This window comes from Oratosquilla oratoria, chromosome 32 (assembly GCF_046742065.1).
Source record: "Oratosquilla oratoria isolate Oo_2021 chromosome 32, ASM4674206v1, whole genome shotgun sequence".
NCBI lineage: Eukaryota > Metazoa > Arthropoda > Malacostraca > Stomatopoda > Squillidae > Oratosquilla > Oratosquilla oratoria.
This window is the reverse complement of record NC_134808.1, coordinates 9,041,347-9,069,327: the sequence shown is the minus strand read 5'-3', so window position 1 is coordinate 9,069,327 and position 27,981 is coordinate 9,041,347. Positions and strand designations below refer to the sequence as shown.

The window sequence follows — 27,981 nt, the reverse complement described above, 5'->3', positions numbered from 1 at the left end:
TCAATTTGTTCCAGATATCTACCACTCTGTGTGGGAAGCTAGTCTTTTTTCAGATCTCTTCTGTAACTATCCTTTTTTTTTTTCATGTCCTCTTGTTTTTCTTTTATCCCACTTAAGTAAATCATCTTTAACAAGGACTTCCATCCCTTTCATAATTCTATAGATGGTTAGTAGATCTCCTCTTACTCTTCTTTGTTCCAGGGTAGGTAGTTCAATTTGTCCAATCTTTGTTCATATGTCAATTTGGAGAGTGTTGGTGCCATCTTTGTCATTGCTCTTTGAATTCTTTCTAATTTCTGTTGCATATTCTGCATGGTAGCCTTTATTGGATTTACTGTGTTGTATCTTTGTTTCAGTCACCACTTGGTCTTTTATTGGAACTTCTCAAAATATTGGTGTGGATTGAAGTTCCATGGGTTGATATGGAGTATTTGGTGTTATGTCTGTTCCTGGGGCAGTTTCCTTGATGTAATCAAGTTCTTGTTGTAGGAACCAGGTTGCATATGCCTATGGCTCTCAGGAGGAAGAATCCTCAAAACAATGCCTTTCTTAACATGTTACTATGGTTCATTCAGGAAATGCACAAAGTCATCTTTATTGGTAGGTTTCCTGTAAAGCCTGAATTTTGGCTCTGGGTCATCCTTGATCACCATTGTGCTTAGAAAAGGAAGAGAGTTGTGTTGTTCCAGGTCTGTGGTGAACTGTATCTTGGTATGTATAATCCCGAGTTGTTGAAGGTTGTGATTGAAGTCTGTATGATGTGGTAATATTGTTAACACATCCACATACTGATACCATATGGATTCAGGACCAAATATGTGTGTAGTGTTCAGTTTCTAACTTTTCCATAAAAAGCAAGGCCATCACTGCACTGAGTGGTGATCTCATTAGTGGACATCACAGGATGCAAAATTGATCACAAGAGGACTCACTCTACCCAAGCAACATCATGACAGGTTTTAATTAAAGTCAACAGAAGAACCAAGGGGCAACTTCCTAAATCGAAAAGAAAAGGCATAAGGGGTGCTGGCGGGCCTCGGGCCAGCACCCTAAGGTTTGGGTCTTTTAATGTGCGTGGATGTGGTACAGATGAGAGTAAAAGGGAAGAGATAGGTAGTATGTTTGTGAGAAGAAAGTTGGATGTGTTGGCTTTGAGTGAAACAAGTTGAAAGGGAAGGGTGAGTGTATGTTTGGGAGTGTAAGTGGGGGGTTATCAGGAGTGAAGAGAGGGCGAGGGAGGGAAGGGGTGGCTATTCTAGTAAGTGAGGAGATAGGTAAAGGGGTAGTGGAGTGGAAGGAGTTTTCCTCAAGGATAATGTGGATGAAGGTGAAACTGGGAAAGGAGATGTGGGTCTTTGTAAGTGCATATGGGCCGGGCAGTGAGAAGAGCATGGAAGAAAGGGAGGCCTTTTGGATAGATTTAAATGAGTGCATAGAGGGTTTAGGAAGAAATGTCAATGTAATAGTACTGGGAGACCTTAATGCTAGAGTGGGAAATGGTCCAATCGATGGAGTGGTTGGGAAGTGTGGAGTTCCAGGAAAGAATCGTAGTGGAGAGTTGATGGTGGAAATGTGTCTAGAAAGAGAGTTGATGATAGCAAATACAGTGTTTCGGAAGAAAGTCAAGCATAAGTACACATGGGAGAGGGTGGTGGAGGGAAGGGTGGTAGATAGAGCGCTAATGGATTATGTAGTGGTAAATAGGATTATGATAGGAAGAGTTAAGGATGTACATGTGCTAAGGGGAGAGGGTGGGGGAATATCAGATCATTTTTTGGTGGAAGGTAAGCTGAGAGTGGAGGATAGATGGAGAAGGAGGAAAGGGACAAAAGGTAGGGAGGTTCTTAGAGTGAACTCCTTGAATGAAAAGGAAAAGGAGAAGGAGTACGAAAAGAAGCTGAAGGAGGAGTGGGAGGGAGTAAAGGATAGAGCAGAGATGGGTGTGGAGGAGGAATGGGGATGGTTCAAGGAGGAAGTCTTAAAGTGTGCAAGGATGGTGTGTGGAACAAGAAGGACAGGGGGAAATAGAAGAAAGGGTAGTGAATGGTGGGATGAGGAAACAAAGAAGGTTGTAGAAGAGAAGAAGCGAGCATTCACAGATTGGTTACAAAAGAGGACAGGGGAGTCATATGAGAGGTACAAAGAAAAGAAAAGAGAAGTAAAGCAAAAGGTAAAGGAGGCAAAGAGGAGAGCAGATGTGAAATGGGGTAGGAGTATGACAGAAAATTTTGAAAGTAATAAAAAGATGTTTTGGAAAGAAATTAAGAGAGGAAGAGGAGGCGAATCAAGTAGGGAAGAAAAGGTAAAAGGTACAGATGGAGAGTTGATAATGGAAGAGATGGCAGTGAGGGAAAGATGGGCAGAATATTTTAGGGAGTTGCTGAATGTGAAGGAGGATAGGGAAGGAAAGATAGCTGCAGTGGGAAATACGAAGAAAATGAGAGTGATGAGTGAGGAGAATGGAGGAGAAATAAGGAAGGATGAGGTGAAGGCAGTTGTAAAGATGATGAAAGCAGGTAAGGCACCTGGTCTGGATGGATGTCATGCAGAATGTCTGAAAAAGGGAGGTTCAGTGGTGATGGACTGGTTGGCGAGATTATTTAATGTTTGCTGGAGAGAGGGTAGAGTACCGGAGGACTGGAGTAGTGCCTGTATAGTTCCTCTTTACAAGGGAAAAGGGGACAAGTGTGAATGTAGTAATTTCAGAGGGATTAGCCCGTTGAGTGTAGTAGGGAAGGCTTATGGGAGAATCTTAATTGAGAGGATTAGGAGAGGAACAGAAGGAGTAATTGGTGAGGAACAGTGTGGTTTTAGGACGGGTAGAGGTTGTGTAGATCAGATCTTTGTGGTAAGACAGATATGTGAGAAAGCTATAGGAAAGGGGAAGGATGTTTTTTGGGCTTTTATGGATCTGGAAAAGGCTTATGATAGGGTAGACAGAAAGGCACTGTGGGAGGTTATGCAGATTTATGGGATAGGAGGAAAGCTTTTGGGAGCTGTGAAGAGTTTTTATGTGAGTAGTAAAGCATGTGTTAGGATTGGAAATGGAGAGAGTGAGTGGTTTGAAGTAAAGGTGGGACTTTGTCAAGGATGCGTTATGTCGCCCTGGCTGTTCAACTTATACATGGATGGGGTGGTGCGAGAGGTGAATGCTAGGGTAGTGAGTCAGGGATTGGAGATGGTTAAAGAAAATGGAGAAAAGTGGGAGGTGAGCCAGCTGTTGTTTGCGGACGACACTGCGCTTGTGGCAGGGTCAGAGGAGCGATTGAGGAAGCTGGTGGCAGAGTTTGGGAGAGTATGTGATAGAAGAAAGCTAAAGATAAATGTGGGTAAAAGTAAGGTGATGAGATGTACAAGGGGTGAAAGTGGCAGTAGACTGGAAGTGAACATTAAGGGAGAGCGACTGGAGGAAGTGGATAGTTTTAGATACTTGGGTGCAAGTGTAGCAGGAAAAGGTGGAGTGAAGGTGGAGGTAGAATGTAGATTGAGAGAAGCGAGTAAATGCCTTGGTGGTTTAAAGAGTGTAATGAGAAATAGACATTTGGGAATGGATGCGAAGAGGAGACTGTATTTACCTAGTTGTATTTTGCGGGAAGGGGAGCTATGCTCGTGTTGTCCCGCCTTTGTATCTTGCAGTGTCTAGTTTGTTTTTAAACTCATGAATGGTTTTTGCGCATACTATTTCATTGTCCAGTTTGTTCCAAGTGTCCAAAACTCTATGAGGAAAACTGTTTTTCTTCAGTTCTCTTCTATAGCTATGTTTTTTTATTTTCTTTCCATGTCCTCTTGTGTTTCTTTTGTCCCAGTTAAGTAAGTTCTCACTATCGAGTACCTCTGTGCCTTTCATGATTCTGTAGATGGTCAATAGGTCACCTCTCTCTCTTCTTTGCTCCAGTGTCGGTAACTCCAGTTTAGCCAATCTCTCTTCGTATGATAGGTTTGCAAGTGCAGGTGCCATTTTTGTAGCTGCTCTTTGGATTCTTTCTATTTTCTTTATATTCTTTTTGGTATGAAGGAGTGATTGTGCCAACAGCACTGTATGGGGCAGAAACGTGGAACATAAGAGAAGAAGAGAGAAGGAGTTTGAATGTGTTTGAGATGAGGTGTCTGAGAAGTATGGCGGGGGTTACTAGGCTAGATAGAGTGAGAAATGAGGAGGTGAGGAGGAGAACAGGGGTGAAAAAGGATTTGGGAGAGAGGGTTGATGAAAGAATATTAGGATGGTTTGGACACATGGAAAGAATGAGTGAAGAAAGACTAGTAAAAGAGGTATGGAAGGCAGATGTGGAGGGAGTGAACATGAGGGGACGTCCTAGGATGAGGTGGATGGATGGGGTGAAGGGGGCTTTGGGGAAGAGGGGAATGTCTGTTGAGGAAGGAAGGGAGAGGACGGAAGACAGAGGTGAGTGGAGAATGGTTGTATATGGATGATGTTGTGACTGCATGAGGAGGAATGGGCGGGGGGTGGGGGTGGGGTAGTATGTGTGAGTAAATTTTGACGCAGCCCGAAGGGATTTCTCCCCGTCCTCTCCTTATATGCAAAGGGGGACGGAGAGGGGGGGTCGCCGATTAAATGAAGCGGCCTTGCTGTGGATGTACTGTGTCTTGCGACACTGCTTCTGACCCAGGGCGGTGGGCGGGGTGCAGGGATGACCCGTCATCCAGGAGGTGCTCAGATGAGAGGAAGGGTGGGAGGGGTGTGGAGTGTATTTGGGGATGAAATGGGTGGGAGTGTTTTTATGCCTTTCCCTTTTTGGCTACCTCCCTTGGAAGGGGGAAAAAGCCTTGGTATATGTATGTATGTATGTAACAGAAGAACCAGCTATTCATAGCCTGACTATCCATCCAACTTGGTCAGTTCCTCAGCTATCCAGTGGAGAAACAACAACACATGAGAAGAAATAGTAGAGTCCAATCACAACATGATTAAACAGGAGGGGGAGGAACCAGAGACCTGTGTGTGACACTTGGAAATGCAGATGAATAGCAGTTCTAAATACTAGTCGACTCATCATCAATTCATAACACCAGTGCTTGAAGAAGACATAAGTCAAAACCAGTCTTGTAGTGTTATTCACCTAATAAAGGCACTTCTAAAGTCGTGTTTCATTTTCTTAACTATGCTACCTTGTCAGTATCAAGAATGGCCACCTATGAAAAAGTTATTGCCACACCAGGAAGAAGAAATATTGTAAGAAAAGAAATAGCTAAGAGGTTTTGTAATACAGAATTAGCCATCACATTCATCAATGTATGTCATACAGGAAAGAATTATATAAATGAAATTCTGTCCTATTCTCTATCATACCATACCATATTGGAGTCTTTACAAATATCTTGTATTTAAGTTGTGATAATTTACTGTTCTAATATTTGCTCTTATTTCTTGTTACAATCAGTGCGTGTGGAAGAAGCTGCAGGAGAAGACTTACAAATAGACCTGACAAAATTGTACCTTGCCAAATTTGCTGAAGATGGAGAATGGTACCGTGCTGCCCCACGTTCCAAGAAGACTGACAGCCTTGGCAAGGTAAGGTGCAGATCAGTAGATATAATAAGGAACGTATTAGTCACGATATTAAGGTAGATAAGTCAAATCAATCCTCATACTTTGCTGAGGAGAAAAGCCAGGCATCACTCAAAGTAAACTGGTGAGTATACCTCTTAGTTTGGAAGGGTTTAGCCCCTTGGGGTTGCACATATCTGAATAGAATAGCTAAGCAACAGTCAGAATGAAAAGGTAGGTACTGTACTCACTGGTACAGGAAAGCTTAAGAGGAAAAGGTGTAGAAATGATTAGCAAAAGAATACTCAGTACATACATTGAAATTTAGATAAATAAGAACAAGATTATTGAAATGAAAATGTGTTCTCCATTTGTTACACAACAAACTTTGAAGAATGAGTTTTAAGATAATAATTGTTGTCTCAAGTTTTACTGACTGGAAACTCACAGCCCTACAGCGAGAGGTAACATATAACCCTGGAACAAAGAAGAGAATAGAATGATTCAATAACCATTTACAGAATTATGAAATGGATGGAAATTCTTGATAGGGATGACCTACTAAAATGTGACAGAAGAAATACAAGAGGCACAAGAAGAAGTTAAAGTTACAGAAGAGATCTGAAAAAAGAATAGCTTTCCACCCAGAGTGATAGATATCTGTAACAGACTGAAAGAGGAAACAGTGAGTGCTAAAACTATACATGACTTTAAGAAAAAACTGGATGTGGAAACATACTATAGCAGGTCACTACAAGCATAGCTCTCCTTCTGCAAAATAGAACTAGGTAAATATATATGAGCAGCGGGCAAAGTCGGACGTCTGGAAAGAGCTCCACTGTGCAGTGCTTCATCACTAAAATATTTTGGAAAACACTAGTTGTATTTATGTATGTGAAGGGAATTATACTAATCAAGTGACTGAAATGGAATAATTATTATAAAAATTAGTGCTAAATACATAAAATGGAGGAAGACAAAAGTGAAAGAAGGAAGAAGGAACCAGCAAAGAGATGTCTGGACATGAGCAAAATGGAATCACCGCCGGGGGTGATTCCTAAAAGTTCCTGTATGAATGAAACTCCAAAATCATATCAAAGGTTGAATAATTATGCTTTCTCAGGGTTTACAAGAGGAGGTGGATTTTTAGGTAGAGGTATGGAGTTTGATAGAGAACCTAGGTACAAAAATATTTTAAGAAATAGGGATATTACTGATTTGTTGGATGAACTAATAGAATTGAAAAGTGAGTACAGGGCAATGCACAAAGAAATAACTCAGCTTAACCCCTTCCATACGGTGCCGCACACGTAGGCGTCATGGACTTAGATCTCGGTGGCAGCAGCCAATGCCAGCCGTACGACGTGTCGTAATAATACTCGCATCATAAAATATAGTCACCGCTTATATCGATCGTTCTCTCTTCACCCGTGAATTTTGATAACCATAGAAAATGCGACTACAAAAGAATTAGAAAGAATGTCATTATGGAGGGGCGACTACAATAAATATAATCAAGACGCTGATATGGCAGCCTCGTGAATACACTCGCTCCCCATGATGCCTACGTGTGCGGCACCGTATGGAAGGGGTTAAAAGAGCTAATGGCAAGACCAACAAGGAGCTTGATGATCTGAAATAAGAATTAAATATGATCAGAAATGGGAATGAAAGAATGAAAAATTAGGATAAAAACAAAAATGAGGCTTTGAAAAAAGTGAACGAATAAATACAAGATGTGACCATGGACGAAGGAGAAATTAAAAAGACTGTTCTCCAAGAAAAATAAAAACAATGGAAAGTGGAACAAGAAACTCAAAAGTTAACTTTTAAGGAAATAGTACAACAGCAAGTTGAAGAAAATGCCAAAGAAACAGTAATCAAAGTAATTAAGGAAAATGAAAATTGGGTCAGAGACACAGTGGATAAAAAAAAGTACATTGTAATTTATGGTATTAGAGAAAAACATAATGTACCTAGATATCAAAGAGAAAAACATGAGAAAGAAATTGTTAAAGCAATTCTGAAAGGGATACAAGAGAAGGGACAGGATATGGACAAAAAGATTGAGGAAGTGTATACATACATATACCAAGGCTTTTTCCCCCTTACAAGGGAGGTAGCCAAAAAGAAAAAGGCATAAAACCATTCTCACCCATTCCATCCCTAAGCACACTCCACCCCCCTCCACCCTCCCTCTTATCTTAACACCTCCTGGATGACGGGTCATCCCTGCACCTTGTCCACTGCCCTAGGTCAGAGACAGTGTCGCAAGACACAGCACATCCACAGCAAGGCCACTTCATTAAATCGGCGACCCCCCCCCCCTGTCCCCCCATGCAGAAAAGGAGAACACGGGAAGAAATCCCTTCAGGCTGCGTCAAATTTTGCTCACACATACTATCTCACCCCCAATCCCCCCACCCATTCCACCTCATGCATCACAACATCATCCATATACAACCATTCTCCATTCACCCCTGTCTTCTGTCCTCTCCCGTCCTTCCTCAACAGGCATTCCCCTCTTCCCCAAAGCCCCCTTCACCCCATCCATCCCACGTCTGGGGTATACCCCCGTCTGGGGTATTGGCTGCATGTTGTTATGGCAAAGTAGCATGCAGTTGATACTTTAGGGTCTATATGGGGCACCCCTATGGACCAGAGCCACACATAATTTTGTCTGTGATAGAGGAAGACACTGCTCGCAGAGAAATTATGAAACTTTCATTACTGCTACTGTCCTTACATTATGCTGTCCCCTAACCCCTTGTTGCTGTCCTGTACCATTTCTCTGAATTTCATTTCCTTGTTTTGCCTACTCTGTGGTGGGGGGAAAAGAATACTGCCACCAAGTATTTCCATTTGGATCGTAAAAGGCGAGAAAAACGGGACAGGGATTGGGACCAGGGATCCTCCTCCCTGTAGCCCCACAGGGGACATTCCTAAAAAAGTAAAGGCAGGAAGTATATAGAATTGGAAAATACTCTAAAGAAAAACAATAAAGGCTACTAAAAATCAAATTAAGATCTCAAATGATAGCAGAAGAAAATGGTTTATAAAAAAGGAAACGTAATAGACAGAAAAGGAGGAGAAAGGAAAAAATTAGAAATAACATATACCAACATAGATGGCATGATTTCAGGACTAAATGAATTAAACGACTATCTGGCATTAGAAAAACCAGATGTAATGGGAATTGTGGAGATGAAATTAAAAAGTCCTCTACCACCAAACACTGTGGGACAAGGTCTATACAACCATTGGATGAAAAATAGAAAGGAGAAACAGGGTGGAGGAGTCATGTTTTTGACTAAGAAAGGCTTAAATGTGACTAAGATAACAGAAGGAAAAAATAATGTGGAATTGATTATGATAAAAGTTGAAAACAGTGACATGAAAAGTAGAAAATTTGTAGTAATGTATGTGCCCCCTAAAACACAGTCTTGGACATAGTGATCATTCCAAAATGTTGGAAGATACAAAGAATGTACTAACTGATTTACTGAAAGGAGGATATATAATAATTATGGGTGACTTTTAACTCAAAAGAAATATGTTGGGAAGAAATGACAGTGAAAGGTGAAGACCTCTGGGGAAACATACTACTGGATATGACCATTGAATACACAATGACTTAATGGATAAAGGAAAATACCAGATATAGAAACAGTGAGGAACTGTTGAGACTAGATTTAATACTTATGTCAGAGCCTGAAATTGTGGACAGAATTGATTATAAAACACCATTTGGGAAGAGTGACCACTTACTAATAGAGTTTGAACTAAAAGAACAAATTGATTTGAGAAGAAATGAGAAACATAGAAAAGGAAGACATAATGTACAACAAAACGGATTTTGGGAAACTGAAAATTCTTTCAACATGCAAATTGGGAAAACTTTGTAAATGAAGAAACTAAGATGGAAGAGAAATGGAACATGTTAAAACAAATTCACAATGGGGGAATAAAAAACTTCGTACCAAAACTGAATCAAGAAAGGGTATACATAAGTGCTGGTACAACAAAAAATGTAGTGAGACTAAAGATAGAAGAGACAAAAATTGGAAAAGATGGGAAAAAGATTAAAGAAAAAAAGTAAGTGGCAAACATATATCAAACTAAGAAATGAATATGTAAAAATACACAGGGATGAAAAGAGAAATTATGAAAAGAACATAAAAATGTAAGGACCATCCTAAACTATTTTACAGGTATGTGAATGGTAAGCTAAAAGACAAACAAGAAATAGTAAAACTGTGCCAAGGGAATAATGAATATACAGAAGATGTAGAAATGGCTGAAATTATGAACAAACATTTTAAATCTGTATTCACAATTGAAAGTACACAAAATTGGGAGGAAATACAGAAAGATCCCCCAACTGTGACACAGAAGGAAATTAGAGACCAAATAAAAACCTTGATGTCAGAAAATCACATGGTCTGGATGAAATTGCAAACTGGATATTAAAAGAATGCATAGATGAACTGATGGGCAAAATATATAAGATAATTGTTTACTCACTCAAAGAAGGAAAAGTAGAACAAGATTGGAAAAATGCAAATATTGTACCAATATATAAAGGAGGGGACAAGGAAAATCCAACCAACTATAGACCAGTCTCCCTTACAAGTACAATAGCAAAAATTTGTGAAAAAGTTGTCAAAAGTAGATGGGTTAAATATCTGGAAGAAGAAAATATACTAAATCCAACACAATTTGGATTTAGACAAGGAAGACCATGTGTCACTAACTTGATTTGCTTCTACTTGAGATTAGTAGAAATAATACAAGGGATGGATGGGCAGATTGTGCTTTTCTAGATCTACAAAAAGCATATGATAAAGTACCACAAAAAAAAGCTATTAAGAAAAATTGAATCAATAGGTGGTATTCAAGGAAAATTATTGGAATAGATGGAAGATTTCTTGACAGGGAGAAAAATAAGGGTAGTACTTAAAGACAAATACTCAACCTGGGAAGTAATGATAAGTGGAGTCCGACAAGATTCATTATTGGCTCCAGTTATGATTGCCATATTTATAAATGACAGAGATGAAGGTGTGGAATGTTATATGAACTTGTTTTTGGATGATGCAAAAATATTAAAGAAGGTAAATACAGACGAAGATTGTGAATCACTACAAAAAGACTTGGGTAAAGTCTGGAGGGCGAGGGAGGGAAGGAGTGGCTATTCTAGTAAGTGAAGAGATAGGTAAACATGTAGTGGAGTGGAAGGAGGTTTCCTCAAGGATAATGTGGATGAAGGTGAAACTGGGAAAGGAGATGTGGGTCTTTGTAAGTGCATATGGGCCTGGCAGTGAGAAGAGTGTAGAAGAAAGGGAGGCCTTTTGGATAGATTTAAATGAGTGCATAGAGGATTTAGTGAGAAATGTCAATGTAATAGTACTGGGAGACCTTAATGCTAGGGTAGGAAATGGTCCAATTGATGTGGGGTCATGGGACTTCTTCTAACAGTCCTAGCAACTTTTTACGTTTTTCAGATTTTCATAAGATTTCTTTTGCTTCTAACTTGAATTTCTTTGCTTCAGTATTTCCACAACCTTCAGGTCTTCTCATGTAAGTTGATTTTTATCATTCAGTAAATTAAGTATTTCTATCTTAATCTTTCCTATTCTTAATGATCATTTTGCCACCTTTGACCATGTGGATGATTACTATGCTGTCATCTTCACCTAAGACTTGTAGGGCTTCCTTATACCTTTCCAGGAAATGGTTGGAATTGACCAGAGCTTGAAAACAAATCCAGCCAATGTAGAAGACAAGGTAAAGAGACTAAAACACTAATGGAGATATCCAATTCATTGTTGAAATAGAGGAAGATTGTGAGCTATCTTTCCCTGTGACAGTAGTACATAGAGATAGGTCAGGAGTAAAGTTGTTAGTATATAGGAAGCCCACAAATAGAATGACTTTCTTAACCCCTTCGATACGATGACGCCTACGTAGGCAGCATGAGGAGCAAGTGGGTACGCGAGGATGCCGATGTCAGTGTCTTGATTACCGGTACATATATTGTAGTTGCACCTGCGTGACCCCCAGACTCTGTAAACTGGCTTCATCATATTTTCTATGGTTATCAAAATTCATGGGTGAAAGAGAACGAGCAATACAGTGGTAACTTTATTTTTTATAATGCGAGTATTATGACGCAACATCGCATGTCTGGCAGCTAATGCTGCCCGCAAGATTTTGGCCCGTATTGAAGGGGTTAATTATTTTTCAGGACATAGCAAACATGCTAAGAGAAGTATTCCAATAGTGTTTTTCTCAGAGCTTTTCAAATTTACAATAAAGATTTTTTATATTACTAGTACCTTCAAGAAATTAAAATATCCTGGTTGTTTAATTTGTAATTTATAAAGAATAGTCCAAGAAATATATAAAAAAAAATCAATCAAGTCAATGAAAATTAGAGGTCTCTAATTTTACCAGAATATGGCTTTAGTATTTACCAAAGTCAATGATAGCTAAATAAATTACACAAGAATCAATTTTGTTTTTATTTATTGCTATTTGAAATTACTGATCTTATCTACAAATGTCGTCTGCTTCAGCCATTCTCTTAAAACTTAACTGTGGTGCCATCTGCTTTGCATTGATGTCATAGATTCTATTCATTCTTCATGCATCATCATTGTGTTTGATGAATAGTGATCATGTCAAGTATTTACCTAGTTGTATTTTACGGGATGAGAGCTATGCTCATTGTGACTCGTTTTTGTATCTTTCCACATCCAATTTATTTTTGAACTCGTGTATAGTTCTGGCATTCACTCTTTCACTGTTTAGTTTGTTCCAGACATCAATCGCTCTGTGCGGGAAACTGTTCTTTTTCAAGTCTCTTCTGTAACTGGCCTTCCTTAGTTTTTTGTCGTGTCCTCTTGTTTCTCTCGTCCCATTTCAATAGGTCATCTCTATTGAGAACTTCCATCCCTTTCATAATTCTGAAGATGGTCAACAGGTTGCCTCTTTCCCTTCTCTGCTCCAATGTTGACAGCTGTAATTTCTCAAATCTTTGTTCATATGTCAAATTTGATAGTGTGGGTGCCATCTTTGTCACCACTCTTTGGATTCTTTCTAATTTCTTTGTGTTTTTCTTTGTGCTTGGTGCCCACATTGATATAGCATATTCTAATTTCAGTCTTATCAATGTAGTCATTATTTTCTTAACCATCTCTTCATCCATGTAGTCAAAGGCCACTTTCATTGATCTTAATAAGTTACAAGTCTCTCTGAATAGTTTATTTACCGGTACATGTTTGTCAGATGTCAAATCACTTGAGATGATTACTCCTAGGTCCCTCTTTGAGTTTACTTTATTGACTACTTTGTTTCCAATCGTATATTTTCCCGAAACTCTATTTTTGCCTCTTCCAAATTCCATTATGCTACATTTCTTGATGTTGAAGTTCATTTCATATTTCTGGCTCCATTCCCATACTTTATCCAGGTCCTCTTGTAGTGATCTGCAATCTTCTTCTGTTTTCACACTCTTGAGTAATTTGGCATCGTCAGCAAAAAGGTTCATGTGACAATTTACTCCTTCATCCATATCATTTATGTATATGGCAAACATTAAAGGAGCCAAAACAAAGCTTATTTTCTTTACTTCTTTGTTTCCAATCATATATTTTCCCAAAACTCTGTTTTTGCCTCTTCCAAATTCCATTATGCTACATCTCTTGATGTTGAAGTTCATCTCTTATTTCTGGCTCCATTCCCATACTTTATCCAGGTCATCTTGTAGCAATTTGCAATCTTCATCTGTTTTCACTCTCTTGACTAGTTTGGCATTGTTGGCAAAAAAAATTATGTAACAATTTACTCCTTTGTCCATATCATCTATGTATATGGCAAACATTAAAGGAGCCAAAACAGAGCCTTGTGGGATGCCACTTTTTACATCTTCCCATTTCGAACTTTTGTCTCTAAGTACCACTCTCAATTTTCTCCCAATTAAGAAGTCCTTCACCCATTCCAATAGTTTACCTTGAATTCCTCCTATTTCTTCAATTTTACTTATTAATTTTTTGGTGAGGTACCTTGTCAAGCTTTTTGCAGGTCCAGGAAGGCGCAGTCTGCCCATCCATCTCTTTCTTGTATTATCTCAATTAGTCTCAAGTAAAAGCAGATCAGATTTGTGGTGCACGATCTTCCACTTCTAAAACCAAATTGTTTGGGATTTATTGTTTTGTTTTCTTCCAGGTGTTTGGTCCATCTGTTCCTGATAATCTTTTCACATATTTTTGCTACTGTGCTTGTGAGGGACACTGGTCTAAAGTTTGTAGGATCTTCCCTGTTTCCTCCTTTGTATATTGGTACTATATTTGCATCTTTCCAATCTTGCGGTACCTTTCCCCCTTTTAAAGAGAAGTCTATTATCTTGTGTAGTTTATCTGTCAGTTTGTCTATACAGGTAGTTCTCGTTATATGCGGGGGTTCCGTTCCGCGGACCCCCCGCATATAACGAATTCGCATATATCGAACTATTGAACCTATGGGAAAAAGGGGGATACGTTCTCAACTCGGATTTTTTTTTTTTTTTTTTTTTTTTTTTTTTTTTTTTTTTTTTACATTATTTTGGCAAAGGGCTTACATACTGCATCTCATATATGTTTACATACATTTTAGCACAAGGCAATGGATTAGGGGCTGACATGTAAGTATTAACCTCGGGAAAAGACGCTACCGTAAACATCACTTATTTCGCCAAGCGTATTTTCTTCAGCTGTTTGAAAAATCAGTCTGTTTACAATTCACATTTCAGACTGCGTGCTATGCTTAAACTGACTGTTGATGTGCTCTGGAGATACACAGGCAGGCTTACTGCTTAGAGTTTATCCAGTGCGGAGAATAAACGATAATTCTTGCAGAGAGTGAAAATTGACGAAATTAATTGGGGCAGTAATAAGTATTAAAAATTAATTTGTTTGTGAAAAAATAATTAATTTGTGTATCAAAAAAGCTTAATTACCTGCAGAAAGACAATGGTTTGGCCTATGAAACAGGAAGGATGCCTAAGACAATGCCGTCTGTACAGCTGCCGGTGTTGTTGTTGTGATAACGCTGCAGTGACGCCAGCTCTACCTAGCTGATGCAGCCAGTGTTACCACACGGCTTTATGCGCACCAACTTCAAATATATAATAGGTATTTTGAAAAAAAAATTGGCTGCGACTATTTTTATTATTATTTTTTTTTTTAGGTCAAATCGCATATCTTCGAATATATCCCCGCACATATCGAAAAGTGGTGCAAATTCTTGAATCGCATATACGCGAATTCGCATATATCGAAGTCGCATATATCGAGAACTACCTGTACACTCTTTCAATATCCAATTTGCAATTTCATCTGGTCCATGCAACTTTCTGACATCTAGGCTTTTTATTTGGTGTCTTATTTCCCTTTGTGTTATTGTTATTTCCTTCATCATGGGTTAACTTTCTAGTTGTTCATCCTCCTGGGGTTGTGAGCTCTCAATTGTAAAAACAGACCTGAAATGTGTGATCATAACTTCTGCCATCTCTGTGTCGTCTATGTACTCCTTATCTCCTTCACGCAATTTTACTATATCATGCTTATCCTTTAGTTTGTCGTTTACATATCTGTAAAAGAGTTTTGGTTGATCCTTACATTTGTCTATGATATCCCTTTCATATTCTCTTTTTTCTTTCCTGCGTATGTTTACATATTCATTTCTAAGTTTTTTATATGTTTGCCATTTGGATGTTTTCCTGTCTTTTTTCCATTTTTTCCATGCTTTATCTCTCCTGGCTTTAGCCTCACTACATCTTTTGTTAAACCAACATTTTATATAAATTTCTTTTTGTTTCTTTTTTGGTACATATTTGTTAAATCCCTCTTTATAGTTTTCTTTAAATATGTTCCTTTTGTCATCCATATTTGTTTCCTCTTTAGAGAACTTATCCCAATTTGCATTTTGGAAAAAATTTCCTTAATTCTACAAAGTTTGTTTTGTTTTACATAAATCTTCCTTCTCTGTCATTTCTATGTTGTTCTGTTCTTTTAATTCAAACTCTATTAGTATATGGTCGCTTCTTCCAATTGGTGTTTTATACTCCATTCTGTTCACAATATCTGGTTCAGAGGTTAATACTAGGTCTAGTTTTGATGGATCCTCATTGTTTCTATTTAATATCAGATTTAGAAATCATGGAAATGAAAGAACTACTGAGGAAAGTACATGATTGTGAAGAAAAAATAGAAAAGAGGTGGAGAATGATAATATATCAATAACATAAAGAACTCAAAGAGAAAGGCAGGAGAAGAAAACTTATGATAACCACCCAGCAACAGTGATATTTTTCATGTACAGAACATACATGGGGAGCTGAATGATGGGGTTAGATTCTCTTACAATAATAATAAATGGCCTTTTTTAAAGTATTATGCGAAACAAAAGATAAAAGATATTGTTCTTAGAGGGCATCCTAGGATGAGATGGATGGATGGGGTAAAAGGGGCATTAAAAAAGAGAGGAATGTCTGTTGAGGAAGGACGGGAGAGGACAGAAGATAGAGATGAATGGAGAAGGGTTGTGTTTAGATGATGCTGTGATGCATGACGGGGAGTGGGTGGGGGATGGGGGGTGAGGAAGTATGTATGAGAAATTTGACACAGCCTGAGGGGATTTCTCCCTGTATTCTCCTTTTTTAGATGAAGGGACAGAGGGGGTCACCAAATTAATGAAGCGGCCTTGCTCTGGATGTGCTGTGTCTTATGACACTGCTTCTGACCCAGGGCAGTGGACAGGATGCAGGGATGACCCGTCATCCAGGAGGTGCCAAGATGAGAGGGAGGGTGGAGGGGAGTGGAATATGTAGGGGATGGAATGGGTGGGAGTGGTTTCTATGCCTTTTTCTTTTGGCTAACCCCCCCGTGTAAGGGGGAAAAACCTTTGGTATATGTATGTATGTTCTTAGAAATTGTGATTAAATTCATCAGAATGATAAGCTTAGAAAAATATATTCAGGAGAAATTTTAAGTGAATAACAAAATAACATAAAATGAATATAATAAAAGGGAAAAGAAAATAAGGCAGAAGATATGGATTGGTATGTTTTTAGTGAATCTTGTCAAGTTTTCATTTTTATAATGTGTAAATGATAAAAAATAATGTATCTAACTTGTCATGAAAAGAATAATTAGTTTTATCAAGTAGTAACAAACCGCCATAATTAACATTTTTACTGGCTTTGGCCGAGATGAAAAGATATTTGTATTAAATAGTAGAAATAATTGTTTACAAAGCTTTTGTTACATCCATAAGGTGTAGCGTGAACATACAGTATTTTGTGTAGGAGCTCACTGCAAAAATATTAAATGAAGTGCATATACTACCCTTGCCTTTATGAATGCCCAAAGACAGCATTGCAGAACCAGTATGCAAACTGGGAAGAAATGATTAAAAAAATATTGGTCACACTGATAAGGCCTAGACTAGAATATGTGGAGACATTGTGGTCACCCAGTACCAAAAAGAACATAAAGAAAATAGAAATAATCCAGAGAGCAGCAACAAAAATGGCACCTGCACTTGTAAACTTGTCATATGAGGAGAGATTGGCTAAACTAGATTTACTGACTCTGGAGCAAAGAAGAGAGAGAGGTGACCTACTGACCATCTACAGAATCATGAAAGGCACAGAAATACTTGATAGAGAGGAATTGTTTAAACTGGGACAGGAGAAGCACAGGAGGACATGGAAAGAAAATAAAAAAACATAGCTACAGAAGCGATCTGAAAAAAAGCAGTTTTCCACATAGAGTGGTAGACACTTGGAACAAACTGGACAAGGAAATAGTATGTGCAAAAACCATTCATGAGTTTAACCCCTTCACTCCAGGCCATAATCTTGCGGGCAGCATTGGCTGCCAAACGTGCGATGTTGCGTCATAATACTTGCATTATAAAAAGTAAAGTAACCCCTGTATTGCTCATTCTCTTTCACCCATGAATTTTGATAACCATAGAAAATATGATGAAGCCAGTTTACAGAGTATGGGGGTCTTGCAAGTACAACTACAATAAATATAATCAAGACGCCGTTATGGCAGCCTCGCGTACCCACTTGCTCCTCATGACGCCTACGCAGGCATCACCGTATGGAAGGGGTTAAAAGCAGACTAGACACTGCGAGATACAAAGGCAGGACACTTTGAGTGTAGCTCCCCTTCCTGCAAAATACAACTAGGTAAATACAGATGCTCCTCAACTTACGTTTTAGTTACATTCCGAACGGCCGAACGTAAGTTGAAAATGAACGTAAGTTGTTACTGCACTATACATCCGTAAATTCTATTACTGTATCTTACAAAACACCCCTAAATCATTAATTATACACATAACATTTTAAAATAATAACATTAATTTCAAATAAATTAAATTCAAACAACATAAATTGAGATGGTGGAGGAGGGGAGGAGGAGGAGGATGTAAACAATGGACGCAGCATCATGCGTAAGTATTGTTTGAACTACGGAGAGCGCGCTAAACTAAAAAATTCACTCAAATTTTTTTTTTACAGTCAGTTCAAACGTAAAATCGAAAAAACGTAAAACGAATGAACGTAAGTAGAGGAGCGTCTGTACACACACACACACATCAGTTGAAGTGACAACGAAGTTTGGAACTCCAGGAAAACTTAGTTTCATCGATCTCAACAAAGAGGGAGTACCTTTGTTATATTAATAGGGAAAGGGAAAGCTCGTGGTGTAGTGGGAAGGTGAAGAAAAAGGAGAAAGAAAGGGATTACTGAGGAAAATGGAAGGAAATGAGGAAGGGGACGAACGGGCCCTGGATGTTAGAAGAGGTGTAAACAAGAGGGGTACATAACACACAGACGAAGAAGAACAAGGAAGCAGAAGTGTCAAAAGCAGAAATATAGATAATAGTAGATCAATGGAAAGAGAAGATAACTGCTTTTATGGATTTAAGGAGGAAGGTGACAACCTCTCCCGACTAGTAAATCTAGAGGAGAAACTAAAACAAATTAAGGAAACATGGGAGATTAGGTTTAACCAATTAACACTAGATATCCAGAGAATAGATAAACTGGAAGAACTAAAGAAGGAGAATCAAAACCAAACTAAAGAAATAGAAGAATTAAAAAGACAGTTAAGAGAAGTAAAAGATGAGAATGAGGAATTAAAGAATAATAATAAAGAGAGCAAAGAGTCCATAGCAAAAGGTAAGTGGTTAGAAAAAAGTACAAGAGAACAATGAAATTGAATTTAGAGATATAGTGGAACAGCAAATGAAAGAACAAACTAAGGACACAGTTATTAAAGTGATGAGGGAGAAGGAAAGTATAGTAAGAGACTTAGCAGATAAAAAGAAATGTATAATTATATTAGGGATAGAAGAGAAGTATAATCCAAATAGAACTACAAGAATAAAGGAGGAAAAGGAAAAATAAATAAGATATTATAGGTAGTTCAAAAAGATGAACCAGAAACAGGTAAAGAAATAAAAGAAATATATAGGCTAGGGAAATACAATACAGATAAGACCAGACCAATTAAGGTTAAGTTCAGGTCACAAACGACAGCAGAGAATATCTTAGCAAAAACAGGGAAACTAGCAGACAGTGATCAACATGAACAGGCATGGATAAAAAGAGATGAATAAATTGGAAAGAGAGGATGAGAAAACAAAAAGACTAGATGCTAAGGAAAAAAACGAGAAAAGAACAGAGTCAGAAAAAGAGAAATTCTATTGGAGAGTAGTGAATATAAAAGTGAGGAAATGGTTCATAGCAAAGAAAAACAGAAGGGAAAAAGAAAACATAATGGAAATAGCAGAAAATTAAAAGTGTCTAAGGAAAAAGAACCGGACGTAATGGGAATTGTAGAGAGAAAATTGAAAGGTCCACTACCACCCAACAGTGTAGGACATGGTGCATATAATTATTGGATTAGAAACAGGTAAAACAAGGGGGTGGAGTTATGTTCCTGACTAAGAAGGATATAAATGTGAGGAATGTCACATATGGAAAGAATAGAGATGATTGTGATGGAAGTGGAGGACAAGGATGGGAAGAGCAGGAAGTTTGTAGTAAATTATGTGCCTCCTAAAATGGCTTTGTGGGAAGAGAACACAAAAATATGTTAGAAGACACAAGTATAACACTAAATAAGGTAATGGAAGATGGAGGAAGAATAGTTAAAATGGGTGACTTTAATTGTAAAGAAATCTGCTGGGAAGAGATGACAGTGAAGGGTGGAGATGACCTATGGGGAAATGTACTACTTGATATGATTATAGAACATACAGTGACGCAATGGATTCGAGAGAATACTAGGTATAGAAATGAGGAAGAACCATCGAGACTGGACCTAATAATCACATTAGAACCTGAAATAGTAGACAAGATTGAATATAAGACACCAATAAGTAAAAGTGACCACATATTGGTTGAACTGGAACTAAATGAGGAAAAATACATGAAAAAGAATGAACAATATATAGAAAGGGACGATTAATGTATTAAAAAACAAATTTTGATAAAATAAGAGAATTCCTTCAAAAAGCAGACTGGGAAAGAATACACAAGGAGGAAACAACAGTAGAAGAGAAATGGAATATTTTGACAATTTATAAAGTGGAAAAGTATGTTCCAAAACAAAAGCAAGAAAAAGGATATGTAAAGTGTTGGTAGAGCAAAAGATGTAGGGAATTTAAAGACAAAAGGAATAAAGCTTGGATAAAATAGAAAAAATACAAAAGACCTGAAAAATGGAAAATATATACTAGTTATAGAAATGAATATGTACAAGTGTGCAGAGAAGGAAAGAGAAAATATGAAAAAGATGTGATAGAAAAAGGTAAAGAACAAACTGAAAAACAAACCAGTATTAGAGAAACTATGACAAGGAGTTGAATACACAGAGGAAATAGAAGTGGCAGAAATTATGAACAAGCATTTTAAATTGGTGTTTATGAGGGAGAACATACAACCTAGAGATATCGAGTTGGAGGAGAAAGTCCCCCCTATGAAAAAGAAGTATCAAGGAATGAAATAATGAATCAGTTGAGTAATCCCGATGTCAGAAAATCGCATGGACCAGATGAAATGGCAAACTGGATTTTGAAAGAATGCAGGAATGAACTAATAGACAAAATACATAATCTAATAAACAGTTCATTGAAAGAAGGAAAAGTTCCAGAAGATTGGAAAAGAGCAAATATAGTACCAATATATAAAAGGGGAAACAAGGAAGACCCTACTAACTATAGACCAGTCTCTTACAAGTATGATAGCTAAAATTTGTGAAAGTATGATCAAAATTAGATGGGTAAGGCATTTGGAAAAAAAAAATAATGTACTAAATCCAAGGAAATTTGGATTTAGACAAGGATGATCATGCATCACAAATTTAATGTGTTTCTGTTCAAGGCTAATACGAGAGAGAAATGTATGGGCTGATTGTGCATTTCTAGACCTGAAAAAAAGCTTTTGATAAGGTGCCACATAAGAAATTGCTTAAGAAATTAGAAACTGCAGGAGTATAGGGCAAACTGCTGAAGTGGATTGAAGACTTCTTGCATGAAAGAAAAATGAGAGTGGTGATAAGAAACAAAAACTCTAATTGGGATGAAGTAATAAGTGGAGTTCCGCAAGGAACAGTTCTGGCCCCAATAATGTTTATGTATATTAATGATATGGATAAATGAATTGAAAGTTATATGAGGTTCTTTGCAGATGATGCAAAATTGTTGAAAAAAAAAGTGAACACTGAAGAAGATTGTGAGTTGCTATAGAGTGACCCCAATAAAGTATGAATGGAGTAGTAAGTGGGAGATAGAATTCAATATTAAGAAGTGAAGTATAATGGAATTTGGAAAAAGCAAAAAAAGAATAGTGGGATCATATAAATTGGGAGAAGAAGAAATTAAAAAAGTAGAAAATGAGAAGGACCTGGGAGTCATTATTATGAATATGTCCCCTGAGAAACATATAAACAAAATTTTTGGAGAAACTTATAATTTAATAAGAACAATCAAAGTGGCATTCACATACCTAGACGAAGAAATGGTGAAGAAAATACTAATATGTTTGATAAGACCAAGATTGGAGTATGCAGCGACGACGTGGTCACCAAGTACAATAAAATGTATTACAAAACTTGAAAGAATACAAAGAGCAATTATGAGATTGGCACTAACACTCTCAGAACTATCATATGTAGAAAGACTAGCAAAACTTGAGCTACAGATGTTAGAGCAAAGAAGAGGAAGAGGAGGCTTGATAACTATTTATAGAATCATGAAAGGCATAGAAACTATAAATAGAGAGGATCTAATAAAATGGGATAGAAATACAAGAGGACATGGAAAGAAAATCGAGAAGGACAGTTATAGAAGAGACCTGTAAAAGAACAGCTTTCCCTACAGGGTAATAAACATTTGGAACAAGTTAGATGAGAAAGTGGTGTGTGCAAAAACAATACATGAATTTAAAAAGTCTAGATAAAATGAGATATGAAGATGGGACACCACGAGCATAGCTCCCCTTCCCGTAAAATACAACTAGGTAAATACACACACAAAAGCTACTCTATTTTGGTCACTTGTTGTGCTCAACTCCCTGCTTTCATAAACACACATAGTGCCAGTTTCAAATTTCTTTATCAACGAAGTGCTGCTTTGTGCTTTGGAGCTCTTTTTGGACGTCCTACTCCAGCCGCTCTGGTTGAAATGTGCTGCTTTCTCCTGTCTTTGCAGACATCATGGGGATCTGCAGTGCATTGACACCTTCCAATGAGTAAAGGCTCAGATTTGACAAAGCCTTAAGAATGCACAGCAAACATTTTGGAAAAACTATGTCGTGTCAATTACAGCTCAGATCCCTTCTTATGCAAGTGTGGAAAAGAGTTCATAAGATTTCTGGGAAATTTCACCTACCCTTCCTGTATTGTCTTATGTTGGTAAGATGGTGGCTGATCCCAAAGAGGTTGTTAATAGTGCTGGGCAAATACCGCTAATTTCAATATCGAAATTATTGGTGAACAACAATACAGTTACCGAAATTATCGACAGTTTACCGGTAAAAGACTCGTGAGGTAGTAGTGACGTCACAAGTTTGAGTCGAGTTCGAAAAATCAATGTTTTTGTCCTTTAATAAGCTATATCTCTGGTTCTATTTTACATATTGTTTTTATTGTTATGTCATTGTAAAGGGAAAAGGTCATACTTTAATTGGTGCTACTATAGTATGCTATCTACCGTGCGAGAGTGAATGGAGGGTGTCTGAGGGTGGGTGTGGTGTATAGATTTTCGTTCGCATCTGTTTGCATGCATGGGTTCATGTTTGGAGGTGGTAGTGGTAGGCAGCTACCGGTAAAGTTACAGGTTTTATCCAACAACCTTAACGATAGCTTACCGGCAAACATTCTGCTACCGTTAAAGGTTCGTTAACCGATAACTCGATAAGCTATACCATTGTCGTGGCGAACCGCAACAGAGAGAAAAAAAAAAAAAGAAAAAAAAATTGTTGTATATATTTATCAACAATTCTTCAGATGTTAGAGATTGCCACACATTTTTTGGAGGGAGCGAGGATTTTTCCGCTACTCCGTGACTGCCAATCACACAAACCGAAGGACGAGGAGTTGTACTGGGTTGCAGGTTAGTCGTATGGTAGGACCTGGGACCTGTGGGTATGTGGGTCCTAGTCCGCTTTCCATTCTTGGTTGAAAGGAAACTCGACCGTCATTGGTTCATTTATTCTTCTAACCTCATCCAAAAGCTTCCCAAACCGGGGAAGGGAGGGAATTGAGAACATGTGTTCCATCCGGTCTTCCAGACTGGTTCACTGGTTTCCAAGACCAGTTCCGAGACTAGTTCTGGTTTCCTAGACAGGTTCCCTTTTAAAAGGGACAATTTGAAGATGACCTCAATAGCTTGTTAGGCCGTCTGGCAGTGTTTACTTGGCATCTCTCTCTAAGACCACGTGAGTGTGATCAAAACATCGAAAACGTTTTTGATCCCTTCTTTCCGATAGAGAGTAGGAATATAAGTGACATAGTAATAATTTTATATGTGTTTGTTGATGAATACAGTCCTTTTTATGGATTTCATTATAATTAGTTTTAATTATTACAATAGTAATTTAAAGATATTAGAGCTGGATGATGAATCAATTTCTAAGTATATCCAAAATTATTAGAGGGATAGCTTTTCACCCTGACATAGCTTTTCCCTTGGGGAAAAATTGATTCATGTCCACTCTTATATCAAGCCACTTTCCGTCATGGACTTGCATAACCTTTACTATGTGTCTGCCCCAGTGGAATACAGATCTTTGTCTATCAATCTCAGTCTAGAACAAAAATGTTTACTCTTGTAACAGCAAAAAACATGGATATATTGGAACACTTAAATATGGACACTACCCTATGGGTGTGCATTCAAACTGCTTTACTAATAGCTTTGCCTGCCTAATGCTGGGGTTGGATTGACTCCACTTACACAGGAGATCACGTCACTCTACTTCAAAAGAGCTCTCCATTTAAGAAGACAAACTTGGCTCCTATCGAGGCGTCCTAATGACTATCTGTCCAGACTTCCTGGCCAGAAACAGCTCGTAAAAATTGAGTTTCAAAGGGGTTTGGAAAGGGGTGCACTCCATCCTAGGAAATGTACCAACCAGGTACTACAAGAGCAAGACTTAAGACAAGATCCATAATACCACTAAAACATTCACATTTATGACAAATTTCTGCGATACATTACAGATTCCTATTACAAACTTCTTTTCCTCCAACTTAAACTTAAAAGAATATCATCCACTTTGAATAATTCTATGATACTACACAGAAGTTACAAGTAAGTACAAAGTATAAAAGTGTAAAAATAGTAAATCCTTACAACTAGGAACAGAATTGATTCACCATCCTACTGAGGGATGGTCCTGGGGGTCTGGATTGTGGTGTCCCTGTTACAGTATTGAGGGGTCCACTAACAGAGGGGTTGTATGGATTGTGAGGTGTATGTGGTGTTGGTATTACTTGTGGTTGTGTGTTATTATGTATTTGTATTAAGTGTTGCATTGTCCCCTGTAGATTAGACATCTCCCTGTCCATATTGTTAATCTGTTGTGTCAAATTCCTTACTTGTGAACAAACTCCCTGATGGGACTGTGTAAGATTTTGTGTTTCTGTTACTGCTTGTTAGACTTCATTTTCCAATTGAATTAATTCCGTAAAAGAGTCATCCAAACCATGAGGCATCATTTTTTTTTTTCAATGTGCTTTAACCACTTACAACAATAATTTCCTAAAAAGGTGAACATCTAACATAAGACATATCTGTTCCATAACAATACTTGAGAGGAATGCAAAGTATAAATCATGACTAAAATGATTAAGCTCAAGAACAAACTACAAAGAAATTTCTACTACACTATGTGACCTTCATTACTGTACAGTAATTAGGTCTTGTAGGTAAGATGGAATCAATAGTTTAAAGCTAAAGAATCCCACCGCTGCCACCATTCTGTCGTGGCGAACCGTGACAGAGAGTAAAAAAAAAAGATAAACAAAAAAAATGTTGTATATATATATCAACAATTCTTCAGATGTTAGAGATTGCCACACATTTTTTGGAGGGAGCGAGGATTTTTCCCCTACTCCGTGACTGCCAATCACACAAACCGAAGGATGAGTTGTATTGGGTTGCAGGTTAGTCGTATGGTAGGACCTGGGACCTGTGGGTATGTGGGTCCTAGTCCGCTTTCCATTCTTGGTTGAAAGGAAACTCGACCATCATTGGTTCGATTATTCTTCTAACCTCATCCAGGGGGGCCAATCAGCAGCAACCACCCCTGGCCATCAGCTCTACGCAGATGGCACCGATCCCCAAGGAGGAGCTACGCCTACCTGGGGGAGTACCACAATCCTTTTTTTCCAACACACAATGTTACGTTTTTTCTGCACTGAGGGGTCATTTTCCGGCGATCACCCCTCTTCTTCTACTTTTAGCCGGAGATGTAGAGAGCAATCCTGGGCCCACCACAAAATACACATGCCCAACATGCTCAAAACCCATTACTTCGAGCAGACAGACAAAGGGCTCAGTTCAGTGCAATATGTGCAAAAACTGGGCCCACCTCACTTGTACAACACTTGCTGACACAAACCAATACACAAACACTTGGACATGTTCTACCTGCCCTCCAGTAACCCCAATCCCACCTCCCCAACCACAGCCAACACCCTTACCCACTCCCAATTTCCCTTTGCCCTTACCCCCGATTAGTACTCCCCTTCCTTTGTCCCCGATCTCTCCTTTCCCCCCCTCTGACCCAGATCCTACACCTTCCCCACTACCACCCCAACCTCAACCCCAAACGGCAACACACAACACATACAAAACACACAACATCAACATATTACAACACAACATTGACGGTATTAACACTAAAAAACATGAACTTGAACACTTTCTTAAACAACACAACATACACATTGCAATTTTACAAGAAACAAAATTAAGACACTCACACAAAACACCATCATTTCATAATTACACCACCATCAGACAAGACCGGACTGACGGCAATGGCGGTGGACTCATCACCCTGATCCACCGTCCCATCTGTTTTGTGGACACAAGTGCCACAACCAAAATTCTCCTCCCTACCACAGATAACACAACAGAAACCCAATCCATTCGTATCCGCACAGGCAACAATTCAACACTAACAATAGTTAACATGTACATTCCCCCCCAATCATCCCCCACAGTTCCAAACACCTTCAGACCTCAACTCAGCCAACTAACCTCAATCCCCAACCTGATCATGGGTGGTGACTTCAACGCCAAGTCGTCTGCCTGGTTTGTCGACAACCCTGACACAGACAGAGGGCTTGATATACAGACTCAATTCGACTCATTGACTATCATGAACAACACGCATAATCATACACATATCCCATACCAAGCCCTCTACACTCCCTCCTCTCCTGATATCACCTTTTGCTCCCCCTGCCTAACCCCAACAACATCATGGAGAGTGGTCGGAGCCCTTGGCTCTGACCACCTTCCAATCATCATCACCACCAAAACAAGATGCACCCCAGCTGGCCACAGACACACTTACACCAATTACAAGAGAGCTAACTGGGAAGCCTTTAATGAAGAGACAGAACAACATTTTGAAACACTTAACAGTACACCAATCACAAACATAAACAATGCTGTGCACGCTTTTAATACAATCATACAAAACGCAGACAAGAGATACATCCCTAGAGGCAACAGAAAATCACACAACCCCAACTTCACACCAGAAATCCAAGGCCTCATCAGACAACGTGACACACTTAAACATGATACCCCCACACCTATCCCTCAAAAATTAGCAGACCAAATACAAACACTAAACACTGTGATTGCCAATAAAATACATGAACAAAAAACACAAAATTGGCAAAACTTTATCAATACACTTGATCACAAAACAAACACCAGCAAATTGTACAAAACACTCAACAGCATCACACTATCCAACACTAACACTACACGCTCTCACGCAGCAATAATCACAACAACAGATAATCTACCCTCAAACAGACAACAAGCAAACGCACTCATACGTCATTTTGCACAGACAAGCCATCTTACATCTCACCCTGACGACCGACGCACCATTCGACGTAAGAAAGACTTCCCCACAGACTCAGACTATACACCCTTCATAGACAGTCAGACAAAACTCATAATGCATAATCTCAAGCACTCATCTGCCTGTGGCCCTGATAACATAAGCAACATCCACCTAAAACACATTGGACCACAAGGTATACACGCACTCACAAACATTGCAAACTACAGCTATTCACACAGCACTATACCCGACATCTGGAAGCATGGTAAAATAATCACCATTCCAAAACCGAACAAAGACCCAACAATCCCAACATCGCACCGCCCAATCACACTTCTCTGCACCCCCTCTAAAGTCATTGAACGCCTAATACTTAAACTTGTCACACCATATATTCCCCTTGCTGACTCACAACACGGTTTTAGGCCACTACACTCCACAAACACTCTTCTGACAAACCTCACACAAAGAATTTTAGATGGCATCAATTCAGATAGGCCCCACCACAGAACACTTCTTATAACATTGGACATTAGTAAAGCTTTTGATGCTATCCCCCGCCACAACCTAACAAATAAAATATATAACACAGACATGCACAATAACACCAAAAGATGACTGGCCAATTATCTGGCAGGCAGGAATGCTCATGTGTCATATAATGGCCAATCATCGCACATCAGAAACATTAAGAACGGAGTACCACAGGGCTCAGTTCTATCCCCCACATTATTTAATCTATACATGCATGACTTACCCACGCCAGACACCTCAGAAATACAAATCTCTTCCTACGCAGATGACATAACAATCACAT

The 27,981-nt window shown here is 38.6% G+C and overlaps 1 protein-coding gene across 5 annotated transcripts in view; it reads left to right on the top strand.

Annotated features, from left to right (window-relative positions):
- The window catches only part of LOC143041758 (tudor domain-containing protein 7-like), a 566,748-nt gene that overhangs the window by 350,737 nt on the left and 188,030 nt on the right, over positions 1 to 27,981 (top strand). For all 5 annotated transcript variants that reach the window (XM_076213779.1, XM_076213782.1, XM_076213783.1 and 2 more), the window contains one exon: positions 5,400 to 5,530. In XM_076213779.1, coding sequence (XP_076069894.1) covers positions 5,400 to 5,530 — 131 coding nt within the window. The remainder of the gene's footprint in view (positions 1 to 5,399; positions 5,531 to 27,981) is intronic.